This window comes from Astyanax mexicanus, chromosome 1, assembly GCF_023375975.1.
Source record: "Astyanax mexicanus isolate ESR-SI-001 chromosome 1, AstMex3_surface, whole genome shotgun sequence".
Taxonomy (NCBI): Eukaryota; Metazoa; Chordata; class Actinopteri; order Characiformes; family Acestrorhamphidae; genus Astyanax; species Astyanax mexicanus.
Window position 1 is genome coordinate 78954620 of NC_064408.1, and position 18105 is coordinate 78972724.

General features: G+C 37.4%; 1 protein-coding gene across 1 annotated transcript in view; it reads left to right on the plus strand.

Moving 5' to 3' along the window:
- Positions 1–6461: 6461 nt before the first annotated feature.
- The window catches only part of mthfd1l (methylenetetrahydrofolate dehydrogenase (NADP+ dependent) 1 like), a 67763-nt gene continuing 56119 nt past the window's right edge, over positions 6462–18105 (plus strand). Inside the window, exons 1-7 of the mRNA XM_049483799.1 lie at positions 6462–6808; positions 15466–15550; positions 15668–15718; positions 15985–16038; positions 16168–16292; positions 16837–16937; positions 17510–17646. Of these exons, the coding sequence (XP_049339756.1) occupies positions 6573–6808; positions 15466–15550; positions 15668–15718; positions 15985–16038; positions 16168–16292; positions 16837–16937; positions 17510–17646 (789 nt within the window). The 5' untranslated portion in view covers positions 6462–6572. The remainder of the gene's footprint in view (positions 6809–15465; positions 15551–15667; positions 15719–15984; positions 16039–16167; positions 16293–16836; positions 16938–17509; positions 17647–18105) is intronic.

The following is an 18105-nucleotide window of genomic DNA, read 5'->3' on the forward strand; positions in this document are numbered from 1 at the left end:
AGTGCTACACTGAGAACCCCAAGTGTTTCGGTAAGCCAGGGTGATATTAGCTAGCAGTTCATCCCAAGTAGCTTGTTTTAACGAGGTAAACATGCAGACTACAGTCCGATATACTCACCTCTGAATGGGGAAAGAGCAAGGGCTTAGTGCGGTTAGTGGCTAATGCTAATACTTCTCCAGCAGTGCCAGCCGGGGTAAGCAGCAGGCTACAGGCTGATAATAATCACCTCTGAACAGTGACAGAGCAAGTGCTTAGGGCGGTTAGCGGCTATTGCTAATACTGCTCCAGTCTCGAGTCTTGGTGCTGGAGTATTAACCTTAAACTCCTTTTTAACGCAGTTCTTCACTATTGTGTATCAAAGAATGATAAAGAAATGGCATTTTCTGTCCATCTGGTACACTCACTCCAGCTCCCATAATTCACATCATCTTGAACATGTTGGCCAGTGTTCAGACTTACTCACAAAATAACATCTCACAACTCCATCCAGTTACCTACTGCTATCCCTGGCATATCAGTGTACACAGAACATGTACACTAATAAACATATCAGGTTTTTACCACAGGGGGGCAACAGCAGAAATTTCACGGATGCAATTTATGGCGTCACAATTCATCTTATTAATTTCACAGCTGCATTAAACCACATCTAGGCTGTGATGCAGTTTGCCAGCAGTGCTGTAAATGATAGAGATGTAGTGTTGAAGCTTCAGTGCTCAGAAGACTGTAGACTGTAGTCCGTAGCATTACCGCCACCTTCTGGTCACCTCAGTGTAAAACAGAGATCAATAATTCTAGTTCAGCAGTTTGTTGATTGTTTAAGCAGCAGTCTTAGAGCAGTCTATGCTCAACTGAAAATAATGACCTGAAACAATCACCCCTGGTATAAAATATAGTCTGCTGTTCAATCACAAATTTAACAGCATATGTAGATCTCAGGACCTATAATGTCCAGCTTAACACAGTTAGACAGTGTTAGGCTCTAAAGGGTAAATGATCTCAAGGTACTTTTGAGTGTGTGCTGCTTTTCTGCCTTAATCACTCTGAATAATGAGTTTCATTAATGTTCCATCTCTGAAGTAAACACTTATATGTTATCTCTAGTCCATGAATCCCCTTATTAACTAATTCTACTTTATTTAAATAATCTGCAACAAAATATCTACAAATGCTCACATTTTTAATAAACTTCAATAGTGTTAAGGGTGGGGCTAGAGCTAAGGTTAGAATTAGGGTTGGTTGGTTCTGTGTCACTGTTAATTTATAGCTTATAAATGACGAAATGGTTGTTTTGGAAATTCACTTTTTTTCTATTTACAGTTTTATTATTTATTCATATTTTGCATTTTAGTCACATGTTAAAAATGTAAAAAATAATAATAATAATAATAATAATAATAATAATAATAATAATAATAATAATAATAAGCATGAGTGAGAGCAATCTACTTTTCGTATTCATGAGGCATGACTGTCAACCAACATGCCAAGGTTGTGCCTTTTTGGGCTGCCTCTAACCTGAATAGAAGACTGAGGCATACAGTACATGTTCTGTATATCATTGTCACACATTTGCCAACAGATGTTGCAGCCGGACTTGCACACCTGTAGGTTTCAGAAGCTGGCATCCTAGCTTACTTGATTTAATTATGTATTTAAGATCAATTCTAGTGACTTTGCAGGTCCTGGGAAACTCTTGCTGTGTGTAGATTCAGATTCAGATTCAGATTACTTTATTTGTCCCCAAGGGGCAATTTAAAAGGGCATAAAGAGTAGCTCAGAGAAGGGCACGCACTCCCTCCAACAAATACTACACACAATACACAGACACAACCACAGATACACCATTAGATTAATGTACCATCATCAGTTCATTTGAACAGTCATTTTTCAGCATTTAAAAGCTGGACTGCCCTGGAGATGAAGGTTCTTTTCCTCCTCTGCGTTTTACAATACGGACAACGAAGTCTGCGTCCAGAAGGAAGCCAGTCAAATTCGGGAAACAAGATATGAGAGGGGTCCTGTACAATCCTGTGAGCCAACTTCACAGTTTGCTGATCACATAGGGTGATAAGAGAACGGATAGGTTGTTCAATGATTTTAGAGCAGACTTTAACCACATTTATCAGACAGTTTCTATTCTGCAGAGTGATGGAATGAAACCAGCAAATGAAGGAGAATGTTATAATATTTTCAATGAAGGTATAATAGAAGGTGGTAAGAATGTCCTTATTCACTCCAAACGATTTCAGCTTCCTGAGCAGGTACTGTCTCTGATGGCATTTCTTCAGTATTTCCTCTGTGTCAAAAATTGTCCCAAGATATTTATACTCCTTCACAATCTCCACTGCCTCCCCCTGTATTATGGTGGCGACTGCCTCAACCTTCTGTCTTTGTTTAGGAGAGAAGGTTACTACCATCTCCTTGGTTTTATTTATGTTAAGTTCGAGGCATGAGTTTCCACACCACTCCACGAAACTCTGCAGAGCTGAGCCATGACTTTGTTCATGACCAGAGAGCAAAGACAGGAGTACTGTGTCATCAGCAAATTTCACAATGTGACAATCAGGCTGGACAGATCTGCAGTCGTCTGTGTAGAGAATAAAAAGTAGAGAGGAAAGAACACAGCCCTGCGGAGAGCCAGTGGAGGTGGAAAGGATGTCAGACAGGCAGTTGTTCACCAATACTCTTTGCGTTCTATTAACAAGAAAGTCTATAATCCACAGAGTGAGTTGATGGTCGATGTGGAAGCGTGTGATGAGCCTCTCAGCTAGAACATGTGGCTGCATGGTGTTAAAAGCTGACGAAAAGTCTGCATACAAGAGTCTGGCTGCGGTATTAGGAATTTCAAGATGCTTGTAAATGGTATTCAGGTAGGTGAGCATTATGCTGCTGAAAAATGCCAATTGAAAGCTGCCATAAGAGGCAACACATGTGGCTGCAGGATGGTGTGCACATTATCGCTGAGCTGTTAGTGTCTCTCGTATCACTTCTAGGGGCAACTGATTATTGTATGCGATGGCTCCCCAGATGATCATACCAGTTGTTGGGGCAGTGTGTAGCTCCATAGGCAGGATTGAAGCACTCACCATGAGGCCTCCATACCTGAACATGTCTGTTGTCAGATCACAATTAATACTGGATTCTTTGTTTAAGATGTTATGGTTTCTTGTTTATCACACTGCTATAAATGAAGGTGATGGACCACACCTGTAATCATTTACATATCCGCCTAAGACATAACTGCATGCAGACTTTTGTAGCAGTTTGAGGTGTTATTTTGTTTGTTGTCAATGAGCGTTATGTTGCAACCTTTGTTAGCTGAACCGCTGTAGCCTGAATCTACAGAAAATGCTAATGTTTACCATTTCATTACATTATTTTTAAACAACCAAGGCAAATGTTCCTATGTTTTACCCTGTAAATCCTGTTCACTCAAAATATATATTTACGAATAAAGTCTTACAAAATTTTAAGATCTATGGTTTCTGATGCCTGGGTTGAAAAATATTTCTTCGGTCAATAAAGAAATAAATCAGCTGTGATCTGCAGACAAATGCTGTTGTTCGTACCTTTGTTCTTTGCCTTGTGCTTTCTCGCTGAGGTGACACGACCAACTAATCTAATCATGGGGAATCCATAAGCATTAAAACAAAGGTCAGAATCAATCCATATGTTGCGCAGCACTTTAGAAAACTGAAATCAGGCTCAGGACAAGATGTGTCTGGTTTTTGCAACTTGTCTGTGGAATATTGTAGAGGTTAAATGTTCAGTTACCACCTACATGTACTATTCAATTACAGCTGTCTACATTTACAATATAAAAAATATAAGGATGTACCACCACATACAGCTTACTATTCATCTTGATACTGGAGCTAAATGTCCACAATGGAGCCAAGGTCTTGTGAATAGCTCTGATTTAAGACTAACTCTGTTAGTCTAAATCAGATCACATGACTGAACCTAATGTGAACATGACATCACTTACTCTCACTCATTACAGCTCACACGCACTCCTATTAAAGCCCTGGCATGCTGTAAAGAGTGACTTAGTGTGAGGATAGAGAGTGAGTTCAAGGTTAAGCTACATGAACAGTATTATACGTACTCAAAATTGTAAGTTTCTGTGTGTGTGGTAGGAAATTCGCAAACACTCATTAAGGACATGATATCATTGTAATGTTGGGGTTGTAGGGATTTTAGGGATTTCTCTGTTGGGAACACCTGCACTTGTATAAGTTGTGTGGTGTTATATTGCAAGTGAGGTTAGAGCACTGTCAGCATGATCATGGCAAGGCAATGTAAATGATTTGAGTGAGGTAAACAGAAAAGTCAATTTACAAAATTTTGAAGGAATTTAACATTCCTTAATCCACACTGTCATGTGTATACCAAGAATATGCCATAGAAGGCATTACCACCCACAGTGGACAGTGTAGTAGATGGTAATTATTGTGACTGGCAGTGTTTGGCTAGTATTGTCTGTGTAAACAAAAAGACTCAAAAAAGTGACTCAAATTGGCACAAACCACATCCACATTCAATGCAAGAGAACCCACACAAACATATTCCACAGTTCAGTGCAGAGTTCTTTAGCTTCTTTTGCATATGCCAAAAGTCATGGGACACTGTACTAGTTCCTGTGCCATTACATTTTTAATTAAGTGTATATAAATAAGCTCTGTTCTGATTGACAGTTCTTGTACAGACCTGTTCACATTATACATTTTCTTCATGTTATAATTGTCTATACAGGTAACTCTTTATGTAATTTTACTAAGCAGAAGAACTACATTATTTTACACACACACACAAATCACACAAAAAGACTCATGATTAAAATGTGACTAGGCACGGACTGACCATGCCAGTCGGCTGACTTAAATTAAGTTTCACTCACATTTGTGTTACTGGTCCAGTTTAACTGGGTTCAAATCAGGACAATGTGCTTCAAACAGAGACACAGAAACTTAAATTAGCCTACAGCTGTGCAGTGATCTATATATGTTTTTATTTAGAAAACAGCCTTATTTTCAGACTTGGCCTGACCTGTACTGTAAAAAAAATATATTGAAGTTTTCTGGATAAAAATGTGTCTTTCAATGATATTAAATCAATTTAATTCAACTAGGTGAATCGATTCGCTCTGCTGATTTGAAAGACTGCCACCCGAGTCGATCCATTTGAACTATCCATTTAAATGAATTAAATATCCGATTCTTTCTTTTTTATTTCCTTAAAGGCGGCTGTTCACTAATTTGGCCTGAAATATATTGGGTTTGATTAATGTAACTATGAATTTAAATCATAGACTGTATATAGCTGGACAGAGCATCATCTCTCAAAAGTGAAGCCACCACAGGTCGGGCGCCCCCTGCTGTTCGGCTGCAGAAAGCTGTGTAACTCCACCCATCCCCATAGGTTTCAATGGCAAAACAGACAACTTTCAATCACGTTTTTTTCTAATATACTGTAATTCTACCTCCATTATTTAAATGCAACAGGTAGTGTAACCTCTGCTTATATTGTCAAATTTTTTATATTCCCACAGAATTCGTTTTTTAAAACGTTATTCAGCTCTATTCAAAAAAGGTGTGGTTATGGTAAAAGGGCTGCTTATGGGCGGGACCAATAACAGACCGTCAGCTCCGCCCCGCTCTGCAGTCTGTGACCGCGAGGCAGCCCTCAGGGGCGGGGTTATTCAAATGAATAGGCTGTCTCTCCACAGTCTTTCTCCCTCCTCTGGTCTCTACTGCGCAGAATCAGGTGGCAGGATCGCCAACATGGCGGAAGATTTTGGCTTCATTTTCATTGAATGAATGGGAACGGAGACACTGCGTCCATCTTTTTTTACAGTCTCTGATTTAAATGAATACAATATTCAAATTTTTATTACAGAAAACAGCGTTGTTGAATCTGTACTGGGGAAAAAGTTCCATTCGAGTTATCTGACTAAAAATGAAATGAAACGCAAGTGAATCGATTCAGTCAGCTGACTCGAAAGACTGTTTATTGATTCATTTCAAGTGTCTATTTAAATAAATCAAATGTTGGATTCATTTTTTTTATTTCCTTAAAGGCAGTTGTTCTCACACTTGGCCTGAGCTATACTATAAACTACTAAACTTTGTAATCATTTAACTACATGAAATTAAGTTAAATGCAAGTGAATCGATTCGGTCGGCTAACCCAAAAGACGGCATGCTCGAGTCGATCCATTTGAACAGTCCATTTAAATGAATCAAATGTCGGATTTGTTTTTTTTTATCTCCCTAAAAGCAGTTGTTCTCATACTTGGCCTGAATTATATAATAAATTGTTCTAGGCTTATTAAAAACTATTGGATTTTTTTCTGGTTGACAAAGTGATTTAATTACATGATATTAAGTTAAATACAAGTGAATCGACTCGCTGGACTGACTCTTAAAGAGTCGTTCAGACAGAGCGAGTCCCTCCAGCAGCGGTTATCGTGTCTCAGCGTGTCGTGTGGGCTGGCTGGGAGTGAGAGAGACTCTCAGAGTGAGGCAGCCGCTCACTCTTTACCCTCCGCCGCCCTGCAGTTCACACCATGAGGCTGTCCGCCGCTCTCCGACACGCCTGCCGGACCAGCCGGTCTGGAGCCGGCCAGGTGAGGGTGCTCAGCCCGCGGGGGAGCTCCACAGCCCGCGAGGAGAGGAGCGCGGGCTGGGCGCCGGTCAGAGGGACCCACTTCACCTCCGGCAGCAGCGGCGGGAGCTCCGCTCACTCCCTCAGCCTGCAGAGCCGCAGCCCCCGGCTCAGGGCGGAGCACCAACACGCCGCCAGGTAAGAGCAGAGACACAGCCCGGCTCGCTCTCTGATACACGAAGATAATAATCTGTACATGTTGAGAGTAGTCAGGTTAACTAGTTAACGTTACTTTTGACCACAAACAACAAGGTTTAACACCTTGGTGGTGTGGAGGTAAAACCGCCGCCGTGCTAAAGGCTGCTCGCTCCACGTGTTGCCAGTGGTTGGGGTGGAGATGCCGTGCTGATGTAACTCTCCGCCGCCCTCACATCACCTCCACCACCGAGGAGCAGCTGCAGCTACAGCACATCCTGCTGGTGTAGAAGCAGTCTTGCCTGTGATCTCAGCTCTCATTCAGTTCAATCTGAACGATTTCAGCAGCATGTGTCTGATTAATGCGAATAAATAAAAATAAAGGAGCTAGCTAGCGGTGTTCTGGTCTGAATTGACATTGAATTAAAAGTTTTAACAAAAGCGAAAGCAGGAAATGTAGCTGGTTAAGAAGTTCTCCAAATCTTTCTGACCAATCAAACTGGTCAGATTTGCATAAAGTTGTTTTATCATCGTCAAATAAACACCGCGGTCACGCCATCTGCACTTAGAAAACGCTCGGTCGCGCTATCTACACCGAAAACTGAAGTGCGCGTCTAAACCGGGTTTTACTGTAGCCGCGTGCACAGCGCACCCGGAGGAGCAGAGACGCTTCTCGTGCAGAGACTTAAATGGATCAGAAACTAGTTTTACGCCTAAGTAAACATGATTTAACGAGATCTAATCCACAAATATACACCAGAAAGACCACTTCTTATCTGTAGAACAGTGTAACGTTTTGAAAAGGTTTGGATTGTTATTAAATAAGTAAATCAAATTGTTATAAAATCACATCCCTAAATTCTTAAAGATCTTATTCTCATGTATCCCAGATGTATGTTTGAAGTGATATTACTGTATCATTTTTGAGTAATTGAATACCAAAACTATCTATTCGGTTTTGTATAAAAGGGATTTCGGAGTGCTATAAATCTAAAAGAAAATCTAATTCTTCTTAAATCAGAACATGAAATCTTTAAAGAATACCTTCCATACTATTTATGTCATGCATGTATACTGATTGTACAGTATCATTTTGGAGTAAATGAATACCAAACTTAGGAAAAATGTATATTCGGTTGTGCATAAACCAGATTTCGGTGTCCTATAAAACCAATTTGCAAATCAAATTGTTATCCAATGCCACCAAGACAGTCTTGAAGAAAACATTCCATTCTATTAATGACATGAGTAACAAGTGATTTTACTGTACCATTTTGGAGTAATTAAATATCAAACATACAAAAAATGTTAATTCACTTTTGCATAAATCAGATTTCAGAGTCCTATAAAACAAGCAAATCAAATTGTTATCCAATGCCACTAAGACATTCTTGAAGAACACATTCCATATTATTAATGACATGAGTAACAAATGATATTACTGTATCATTTTGGAGTAATTGAATACGAAGCTTAGGAAAAATGTCTATTTGGTTGCGCAAAAACCTGATTTTGAAGTCCTGTAAAACCAGCAAATTAAATTGTTTTCAAATGCCAACAAGACAGTCTTGAAAAACACATTCCATACTATTAATGACATGAGTAACAAGTGATTTTACTGTACCATTTTGGAGTAATTAAATATCAAACATACAAAAAATGTTGATTCACTTTTGCATAAACCAGATTTCAGAGTCCTACAAACCATTAAAACAAATTGTTATCCAATGCCACTGATAAAGTCTTGAAAAGCACATTCTATACTATTATTGACATGAGTATCAAGTGATTTTACTGTACCATTTTGAAATAATTGGATACCAAACTTCGAAAAAATGTCTTCGGTTGTGCATAACCACATTTCAGAGTTCTATAAAACCAGCAAATCAAATTGTTATCCAATGGCACTAACAAAGTCTTGAAGAACACATTCCATACTATTATTGACATGAGTATCAAGTGATTTTACTGTATCATTTTGGAGTAATTGGATACCAAACTTAGGAAAAATGTCTATTCGGTTGTGCATAAACCAGATTTCGGAGTTCCATAAAACCAGCAAATCAAATTGTTATCCAATGCCACCAAGACTGTCATGAAGAACACATTCTATACTATTAATGACTTGAGTAACAAGTGATATTACTGTATCATTTTGGAGCAATTGGATACCAAACTTAGGAAAAATGTCTATTCGATTGTGCAAAAACCTGATTTCAGAGTCCTATAAAACCAGCAAATCAAATTGTTATCCAATGGCACTAATAAAGTCTTGAAAAGCACATTCTATACTATTATTGACATGAGTTTCAAGTGATTTTACTGTATCATTTTGGAGTAATTGAATACCAGACTTAGGAAAAAATTCTGTTCGGTTGTGCATAAACCAGATTTCGGCGTCGCATAAAACCAGCAAATCAAATTGTTATCCAATGGCACTAACAAAGGCTTGGAAAACACATTCTATACTATTAATAACATATGTATCAAGTGATTTTACTGTACCATTTTGGAGTAATTAAATATCAAACATACGAAAAATGTTGATTCACTTTTGCATGAACCAGATTTCAGAGTCCTATAAAACCAGCAAGTCAAATTGTTATCCAATGCCACTGAGACAGCCTTAAAGAAGACATTTCATACTATGCATGACATGAGTAACAAAGAATATTACTGTATCATTTTAGAGTAATTGGATACCAAACCTAGGAAAAATGTATATTCAGTTGTTCATAAACCAGATTTCGGAGTCCTATAAAACCAGCAAATCAAATTGTTATCCAATGCCACCAATACAGCCTTAAATAACACATTCCATGTTATTAATGACGTGAGTAACAAAGAATATTACTGTATAATTTTGGAGTAATTGGATACCAAACTTAGGAAAAAATTCTATTTGGTTGTGCATAAACTAGATTTGGGAGTCCTATAAAACCAGCAAATCAAATTGTTATCCAATGCCACTGAGACAGCCTTAAAGATGACATTTCATACTATGCATGACATGAGTAACAAAGAATATTACTGTATCATTTTAGAGTAATTGGATACCAAACCTAGGAAAAATATATATTCGGTTGTTCATAAACCAGATTTTAAGATCCCATAAAACCAGCAAATCAAATTGTTATCCAATGGCACAGCCTTAAAGAACACATTCCTTACTGTTAATCACATGAATAACGAAGGATATTACTGTATCATTTTGGAGTAATTGGATACCAAGCTCAGGAAAAATGTCTATTCGGTTGTGGAAAAACGTGATTTCGGAGTCCTATAAAACCATAGACAAAAATAGACATTTTTCCTATGTTTGGTATTCAATTATTCCAAAATGATACAGTAATATGACTCGATACTCATAACATTAATAGTATAGAATGTGTTTTTCAAGACCTTATTAGTGGCATTGGATAACAATTTGATTTACTGGTTCTATAGGACTCTGAAATCTGGTTTACGCACAACCGAATAGACATTTTTCCTTAGTTTGGTATTCAATTATTCCAAAAGTATACAGTAATATCACTTGTTACTCATGTCATTAATGGTATGGAATGTGTTCTTCAAGACTTTGTTAGTGCCATTGGATAACAATTTGATTTGCTGGTTTTATGGGACTCCAAAATCTGGTTTATGCACAACCAAATAGACATTTTTCCTACGTTTGGTATCCAATTACTCCAAAATGATACAGTAAAATCACTTGATACTCATGTCAATAATAGTATAGAATGTGTTCTTCAAGAATTTGTTAGTGCCATTGGATAACAATTTGATTTGCTGGTTTTATAGGACTCTGAAATGTGGTTTATGCACAACCGAATAGACATCTTTTCCAAGTTTGATATTTAATTACTCCAAAATGGTACAGTAAAATCACTTGTTACTCATGTCATTAATAGTATGGAATGTGTTTTTCAAGACTGTCTTGGTGGCATTGGATAACAATTTGATTTGCTGGTTTTATAGGACACCGAAATCTGGTTTATGCACAACCGAATATACATTTTTCCTAAGTTTGGTATTCATTTACTCCAAAATGATACTGTACAATCAGTATACATGCATGACATAAATAGTATGGAAGGTATTCTTTAAGGATTTCATGTTCTGATTTAAGAAGAATTAGATTTTTTTTTGTTTTATAGCACTCCAAAATCCCTTTTATACAAAACCGAATAGATAGTTTTGGTATTCAATTACTCAAAAATGATACAGTAATATCACTTCAAACATACATCTGGGATACATGAGAATAAGATCTTTAAGAATTTAGGGATGTGATTTTATAACAATTTGATTTACTTATTTAATAACAATCCAAACCTTTTCAAAACGTTACACTGTTCTACAGATAAGAAGTGGTCTTTCTGGTGTATATTTGTGGATTAGATCTCGTTAAATCATGTTTATTTAGGTGTAAAACTAGTTTCTGTTCCATTTTAAGTCTCTGCACGAGAAGCGTCTCTGCTCCTCCGGGTGCGCTGTGCACGCGGCTACAGTAAAACACGGTTTAGACGCGCACTCCAGTTTTCTGTGTGGATAGCGCGACCGAGCGTTTTCTAAGTGCAGATGGCGTGACCGCGGTAAATAAACGGCAGGACTGAACCCCCGACAGAACTTCAGTCTAAAAGAGCTGACTGTCAGTAACAGTATAGACAGAGACGCTATTAATGACTTAAAAAGTTTGGACACACCTTTTCATTCAATGTTTTTACGGAGCCCCTAAGGCAGGGGTCTCAAACTCATTTTTGCCGAGGGCCACATTGGCATATTGGCTGTCCTCTGAGGGCCAGATGTAACTTATAAATATAAGAAAATGTAACCAGATGTAATACAAAATGAATGTAATTACTCCTTAATGTTAAATAACTCTCAATATACTATTTATTCAATCAAATATTACAGTTGCATGGAAAAATGGTTGCTTGTTGCTCTATTAACATAAATCCTTTTAATTTATAAGTTATATTAACTTTGATCAAAACGTTTGATACTGAAATAAGGCTTAATAAATATAAAATCAAAAATTGTGAGCTGTGACAGATTTAGCATTTCCTCAGATTTAGCAGTTCCTCATCCAACCACTAGTCGGAGCTGCAGCTGCAGCACCACAAGCCCGCAGTCTTTGCTTAGTCAGAGCTACAGCCCAGCCACGGGCTACAGGACTCAGCTGAGCCAGTCTGGAGCGTTTTTAAAAATTTGTAAGTTCTTCTGTGTATGAAATAAAATAACCCCACTAACCGGATAATACAGCTCTCTACAGTTCATCTTTCAGCCCAAGCAGCTAACAGCAGCAGTTTAGAGCAGCGTCACGGAGGCACTGCTGGGATTACATTATAAACAGGTCAGTTAGCGCGCTGCTAACCTCAGGATGTTTATAACTATGGAGTTTAGTGGACACACCACGGCTGCAAGGTTAGACTGTTGAAGGCTACTGAAGACTATTAAAGCAGGCAACGCAGCGTAAGCAAACAAAAAACAAAAACCACACACACACACCAAAATACAAGTTAAGATAAAATATGAAAACGAACATAATAAAGCATAAATAATTAAATTGAATTGCGGGCCAGATGTATGTTTATTTTGTTAACCCGTGAGGGGCCGTATGAAACCGCGTCGCGGGCCGCTACTTTGAGACCCCTGCCCTAAGGTGACGTGTTAAAAAAGAATGTGTGGCCACGACTTACTAAGGCGTGGGAATTAGATCTTAATGCGTAGGAATGACAGAATTAACACACGTGAATAATTAACCCTATATATTATTATTAAGCCATATAAAGAGAATTATAAAGCTTGCTTTTTTTTGTAAATGAATGGCTATGAAGAAGCTGAATATTACACCAAACTCCAATCCAAGGATGTCTTTTGTAAGAAAATGGAGAGTGAATTTGTTTGTTTCTTGTTTTCATCTTGAAATGAATTATGGTGATATTTTGCGGTGTCTTTTGCAGTGAGAGTAAAAGTAAAAGACACTTAAATCTCGTACTAAAAGCTAATTATATTAAAGGAATTAAAACAATTAAGTCACACACAGAATTATCTAGTAATCAAAAAAAGTGTTTGTCGTCCACAATAAACCCAACTGAAATGGGTGATTTGGGATGAGTTGGAGCACAGTGTAAAGAAAAAACAGCAACTATTATTCTGCACCTCCAGGAACTCCTTCAAGATGCTGAAAAAACTATTCCAGTTAAATGGAAGATAGCAAGAGTCTGCAAATCTGTAATTAAAGCCAAATGTGGTACTTGGAAGAATCTAACGTATAAAACATATTCTGGTTTTTTTAACACCTTGTTTCCTAAATAATTCAGCATGTGTTCCTGTATAGCTTTAATATCTTTAATATTAAATTTACAACAGAATGAGAAGAGGTGTGTCCAAACTTTTGACTGGTACTGTAGATCAGGTAATAATCTAATAAAAAGTATATTTTAGGTTCAAGTTGGCTTTAATATCTTTAAGTTCTCTTACTCTAAGGTAAAAATGTCTTACACATGTTTACTTCTCCTAAAATCACACCAAAATACCATACAGTATTATAAACATGAATATGACAAAAAAAAAAATAGTTATCTAAGGTCTCTACGTCCCCAGAGCTGCAAAATCTACATGATAATGCAACACTGATACCAGTACATGCATCAACGCTACAGAAGCTAAGTGGTGTGTTATTCCAGGTTCACACTACACAGGTTTCAGAGTTGTGAAATCATTGTACCTTTTTCACCACACAACTTGTTGCTTTGTAATCAAACATATTTCAGTGGTCGTGGTTTGCACACTATGTGACTGAGCACTCACAGGGGGGTCATGATCTTTCACCTGGGGGAAGCCACATCTACTCTTCAAAAACCTGTTGTGTCACACATGCATCCAGGAGAAACAAGTGATACAAACCTGCTACTGAGAATCACTTCTTGAGTGAGTGAATGGCATTCTGAGACTTTTGTCTGCAATTTCATTAAACAATTATAAAATCAGGCCTAAAATAATTTAGGGTAAATGTGCCGTTAGAAATGTGACATTAGGACAGTCACACATTTGTGGAACTGAATATCCAGATCTTTAGTTTTTAGTTAATTTTATTTTATTTGCCCTTTATTCAGACAAACGCTTATGAGCAAGTTATTACTTACCCTGTAAGCTTTGAAATTGTCATTTTAAGCATTTCACATGTGAATTTTGCATTAAATTAAAAGTTTAAGAATAAACATGGTATGATACTGTGTTATTTTTTTCAGATAATGATGTTAAAATTAAGATTTTGTATATTTAGTAAGTCTCTCTGCTAAAAACCCAGCTCAAAACCAGCTGATCATCCAGAAAAACCTACATCTCAGGTTTTTGAAGAGTAGATGTGGCTTCCCAGGTGAAAGATCAAACACCACTGTGAGTGCTCAGTCATGTAGTGTGTAAACTACGACCACTGAAATATGTCTGATTAAAAAGCAACAAGTTGTGTAATGAAAAGGGTCAAATGATTTTACAACTCTGAAACCTGTGTAGTGTGAACCTGGAAGAACACACCAACCCAGCTTCTGTAGCTTTGATGCATGTATTGGTGTCAGTGTGGCATAATCATGTAGATTTAGCAGCTCTGGGGAACATGGAGACCTTAGATAACTGCAACATGTTACTTACTGTGTATCTATTTTTACATATTGTTTTAATACAGGATTAGAATGAGTTCATTCCCTCTAATAAATACCAGTGTACCATATTTTCTGAATGTAGAGATCAAATATTTGTCAACCATTCAAACATCTTGGAGTGTAACAACCAAATGGATGTGGATTACGCAGACCACAATCTGTTAGCACTCCTTTATCAAACCCCAAGATGTGGACTTTGAACGCCAGTTTTCTGTAGAAAAATGTTTACTGCTGAAATAAATGTAACTGTCTAAGGTTATCAAATCTTTAAATGTGCAGGATTTATTTTTCACAAAAAAGAACAAACGTGTACATTCATAAATTGATAATATGGTTTGGAGTTTCAGGGTGTCCCTAATTAATTTAAGACAATGTGGAGGCACCTATTTATTTCCAATTCCAAGAACTATGAAAGCTATGAAGTCATGAATAATAGTACAAAAAAAAAAAAAAATACAAAAAAAGTTTGTTTGCCTGTTATGCATGGCTCCTGGGCTCCTTTGTCACTCTGGAAGTGTATTTTGCACATGACACATGAATTTTGAGAGAATGTTGAGAGACAGAACTGCCACTGAAAGTGATGGAAACATATATTTTACAACAATAATATATATTGTAAAAGTAATATTAAAGGATTTACATGAATATGATTAAAAAATATGGATACACAGCATTACATGTTTTTCTGTCTGCTTTAACAAAGTTACATTGTGCAGTTAGCAGCACGCCCAGAGTCTGGTGTAGCCCAGTTGGTGGCAATTTTCTTTGCTAGGTCAAGAAGGTTATATAATTTTTAAAGTGATTGCTTGAATAATGTTGCCTAAAGTATTTGTGGTGTATTTGTCTTTTAGGAAATTATTTTACGATTGTCAAAACCACTAAACATCACATAGAAAATGTTTAAGAAGAAATTGTAAACTGCACAACTCCAGGTTAAAAGAATGTATTAACTTTAGTTTTGCCAAGTGTGCTTCAACTGTATTTTTCTTATAGGGAGATCATCGAGAAGAGCAGAGAGGAGCTGGCTTCTGTGCTTAAAGCCCATCCAGCCATTAAACCCACACTGGCCATCATACAGGTATGAACTGGTAGTTAGGAGCTGTGGGTGTGTCTGTACTTTGTATTTAAGTAATGTATGTTGTCCGTCTCATCATTGTCTCATTACTGTATCATGTTTTGCTGTGTTGTCTGACAGGCTGGAGAAGATGACATTCTGCTGGAGATGAATACGATGATGGCTGAAAAGGTTTGTGTGTAACTTTACTCTACCACTTCAATTTCTAATAGTAATAAGCACATTTTATATCGACTCAAAACCTCAGCAGTCTATTACGCTGAATGAACATTTTGTGGGGCAGTAAAAATGGTCCCAAATGACTCTGATTCTGTACTTACCATTAACATTTTGGGAGGTGTAATATTTTTGTGATGGCTATAATTTGATATCTTTTTTTTTATATATTTAAATCATTGTGTCCATTTGAGTCACACTGTGTAATGTCTTCTTTGTAGGTTGGCCTGAATGTGATGCAAATATGTCTGCCACGCCACTGCACTGAGGAGGAGGTCAGTTACTATATTGCACAATACAGTTCTGTTTGGTTGTTGCCTTTTAACAACTGACATTTTGACAGCCTTATATTTTGTATATTTTCTCACTGTTAACTGTATGTGTGTGCACGTGGTGTTTTGCAGGTCATAGAGGAGGTTCTGCGTCTAAATGAGGACCAGAATGTTCATGGTGTGTTCCTGTGTCTTCCTCCATCCATCCTCTCCCGGAGAATACTCAACACCATCAAACCTGAGAAAGACGTAGATGGGTATGCATTGTTTGCTTGTCTGTGTGCGTGTGTTTTTTTTTCTTTTTTATTTGTCTGTAAAGCTGTTTTTAATCGTAGCTAATATCTGTTCTGCACACATATTTACACACACTGTTATTCATAAGTTTGGAAGAAGCATTTTCCATAATCTTAAAAATAAGTATGAATAAGACAGACAGACAGACAAGGAGAGATAGAACCAGACACATTTCCGCATTACTTTGTTCTTGTTTCATCAAGTCTTTTAAATCATAAGGCTCAAGCACTGTCAAGGTCCAGCAGTCCATACCTTCTGGTATTATCAGTTCATAACCTCTTGATGTTCTTTACAACAGTAATGGACATTTAGAAAAAAAAATCTGATTACAGTTTCCTTCAGGATCAAGTTATTGATGTTTATTCAAAAAGTATTTTTGTCTTAAGGATATAAATGTATCTACTTTTCTTGAAAAAATCTCAAATATTAAAGAAAAAAAATATTATATACTTAGTAACACTAAGTCTGTGTTGGAGATTTAGAAATTTTGTGTGTGTGCTTTTCTAGGGTTTCAGATTTGAACGTGGGGCGCCTGGTTTCTGGAGCTCTATCAGAAGGGTTTCCCTCACCTGTAGCAGGAGCTGTGCTAGAACTGCTGTCCAGACAGGGTGAGTTTGTATTGTGTGTGCACAGTTTGTTCTATCCACATATTATGCCAGTCATTAATTCCTGTCCTGCATGGTGGAAGATCAGAACACGTGGGGATTAACTGGAAGTTGTTTATTCAGAAAAATCCCCAGGACTGGAGCTGATGACACTTGTTATGCATACACACACTGCAATTTCTTTACTTCTTGTCAGAGTGTTTAGAGAGTTTAGTCCTCAATCTCTGATGCCTATTAGAATTTAGTGCAGAGTATCTAGCATGAATAAAATTGTAATAAAATGTTTGGATTTGAATAACATCGAGTATAACATGGCAAGAGAAGGAAGATTTGGAAATAATGGTTGGTTTATTGTGTGGAATCATAGTTTGTAAACTGAGCTTTTTTTTAATAATCAGTGTAAATTTGGTTATGTTGCTTTAAGAAAACTGCGTATTCTAGGATATGATTCAAATAAAGCTAATATATTAGACATTCAAGAGCATAACAGTAGCAAGATGCTGTTTTCTCAGATGGTCACTTGACCACATGTTCAAATTTGTTTGAGTAATTGAACTGTTTATCTTTTTGTTCAGATGCTTCACTGGCTGGGAAAAGGGCAGTGCTGGTTGGCCTAGAAGGGCCTCTGAAGGTGATCCTCCAGTACCTCCTGCAGGATGCTGGAATGGAAGTGCAGACCAGCCGATGGGCCGCAGACAATCTACAGAAGCAGGTACACTTTAAAATATTTTACTGCATGCAGACTTCTGACCTCTTTGATCTTTAAAGGAGTGTTCACTAACCACTTAGCCTGGAGAACCTGGAAATCTCCTTTCCTTGCAGGTTTCACCTTCACTCCAAATGTAACCAAACCCTGTAATCCAGTTACTCAAACCTTTGAAGGCAATAATTGGTTTTGGTCCTGTGGTGTTGATTAGAGTTAGAGCTGCAGCCAAGTGGAAGGTACATTGTACAAGGTACACAGCAGTGAGGTCTGTTTACTGTGATTTACAAAGTATTTAAGGAGAATATTTCAATAACTCTGCATTAATTTTCATCATAGGGAAAAACCATGCACACATGCAAAAAGTATTGAATGAGTGGTTTTGTGTAGTGTACATTTGATAGTTTGAATTTGTCAGCAGGGGGCAGTGTGTAACTTCACTTGGATCATATGGGTCTAGTTCTTCCT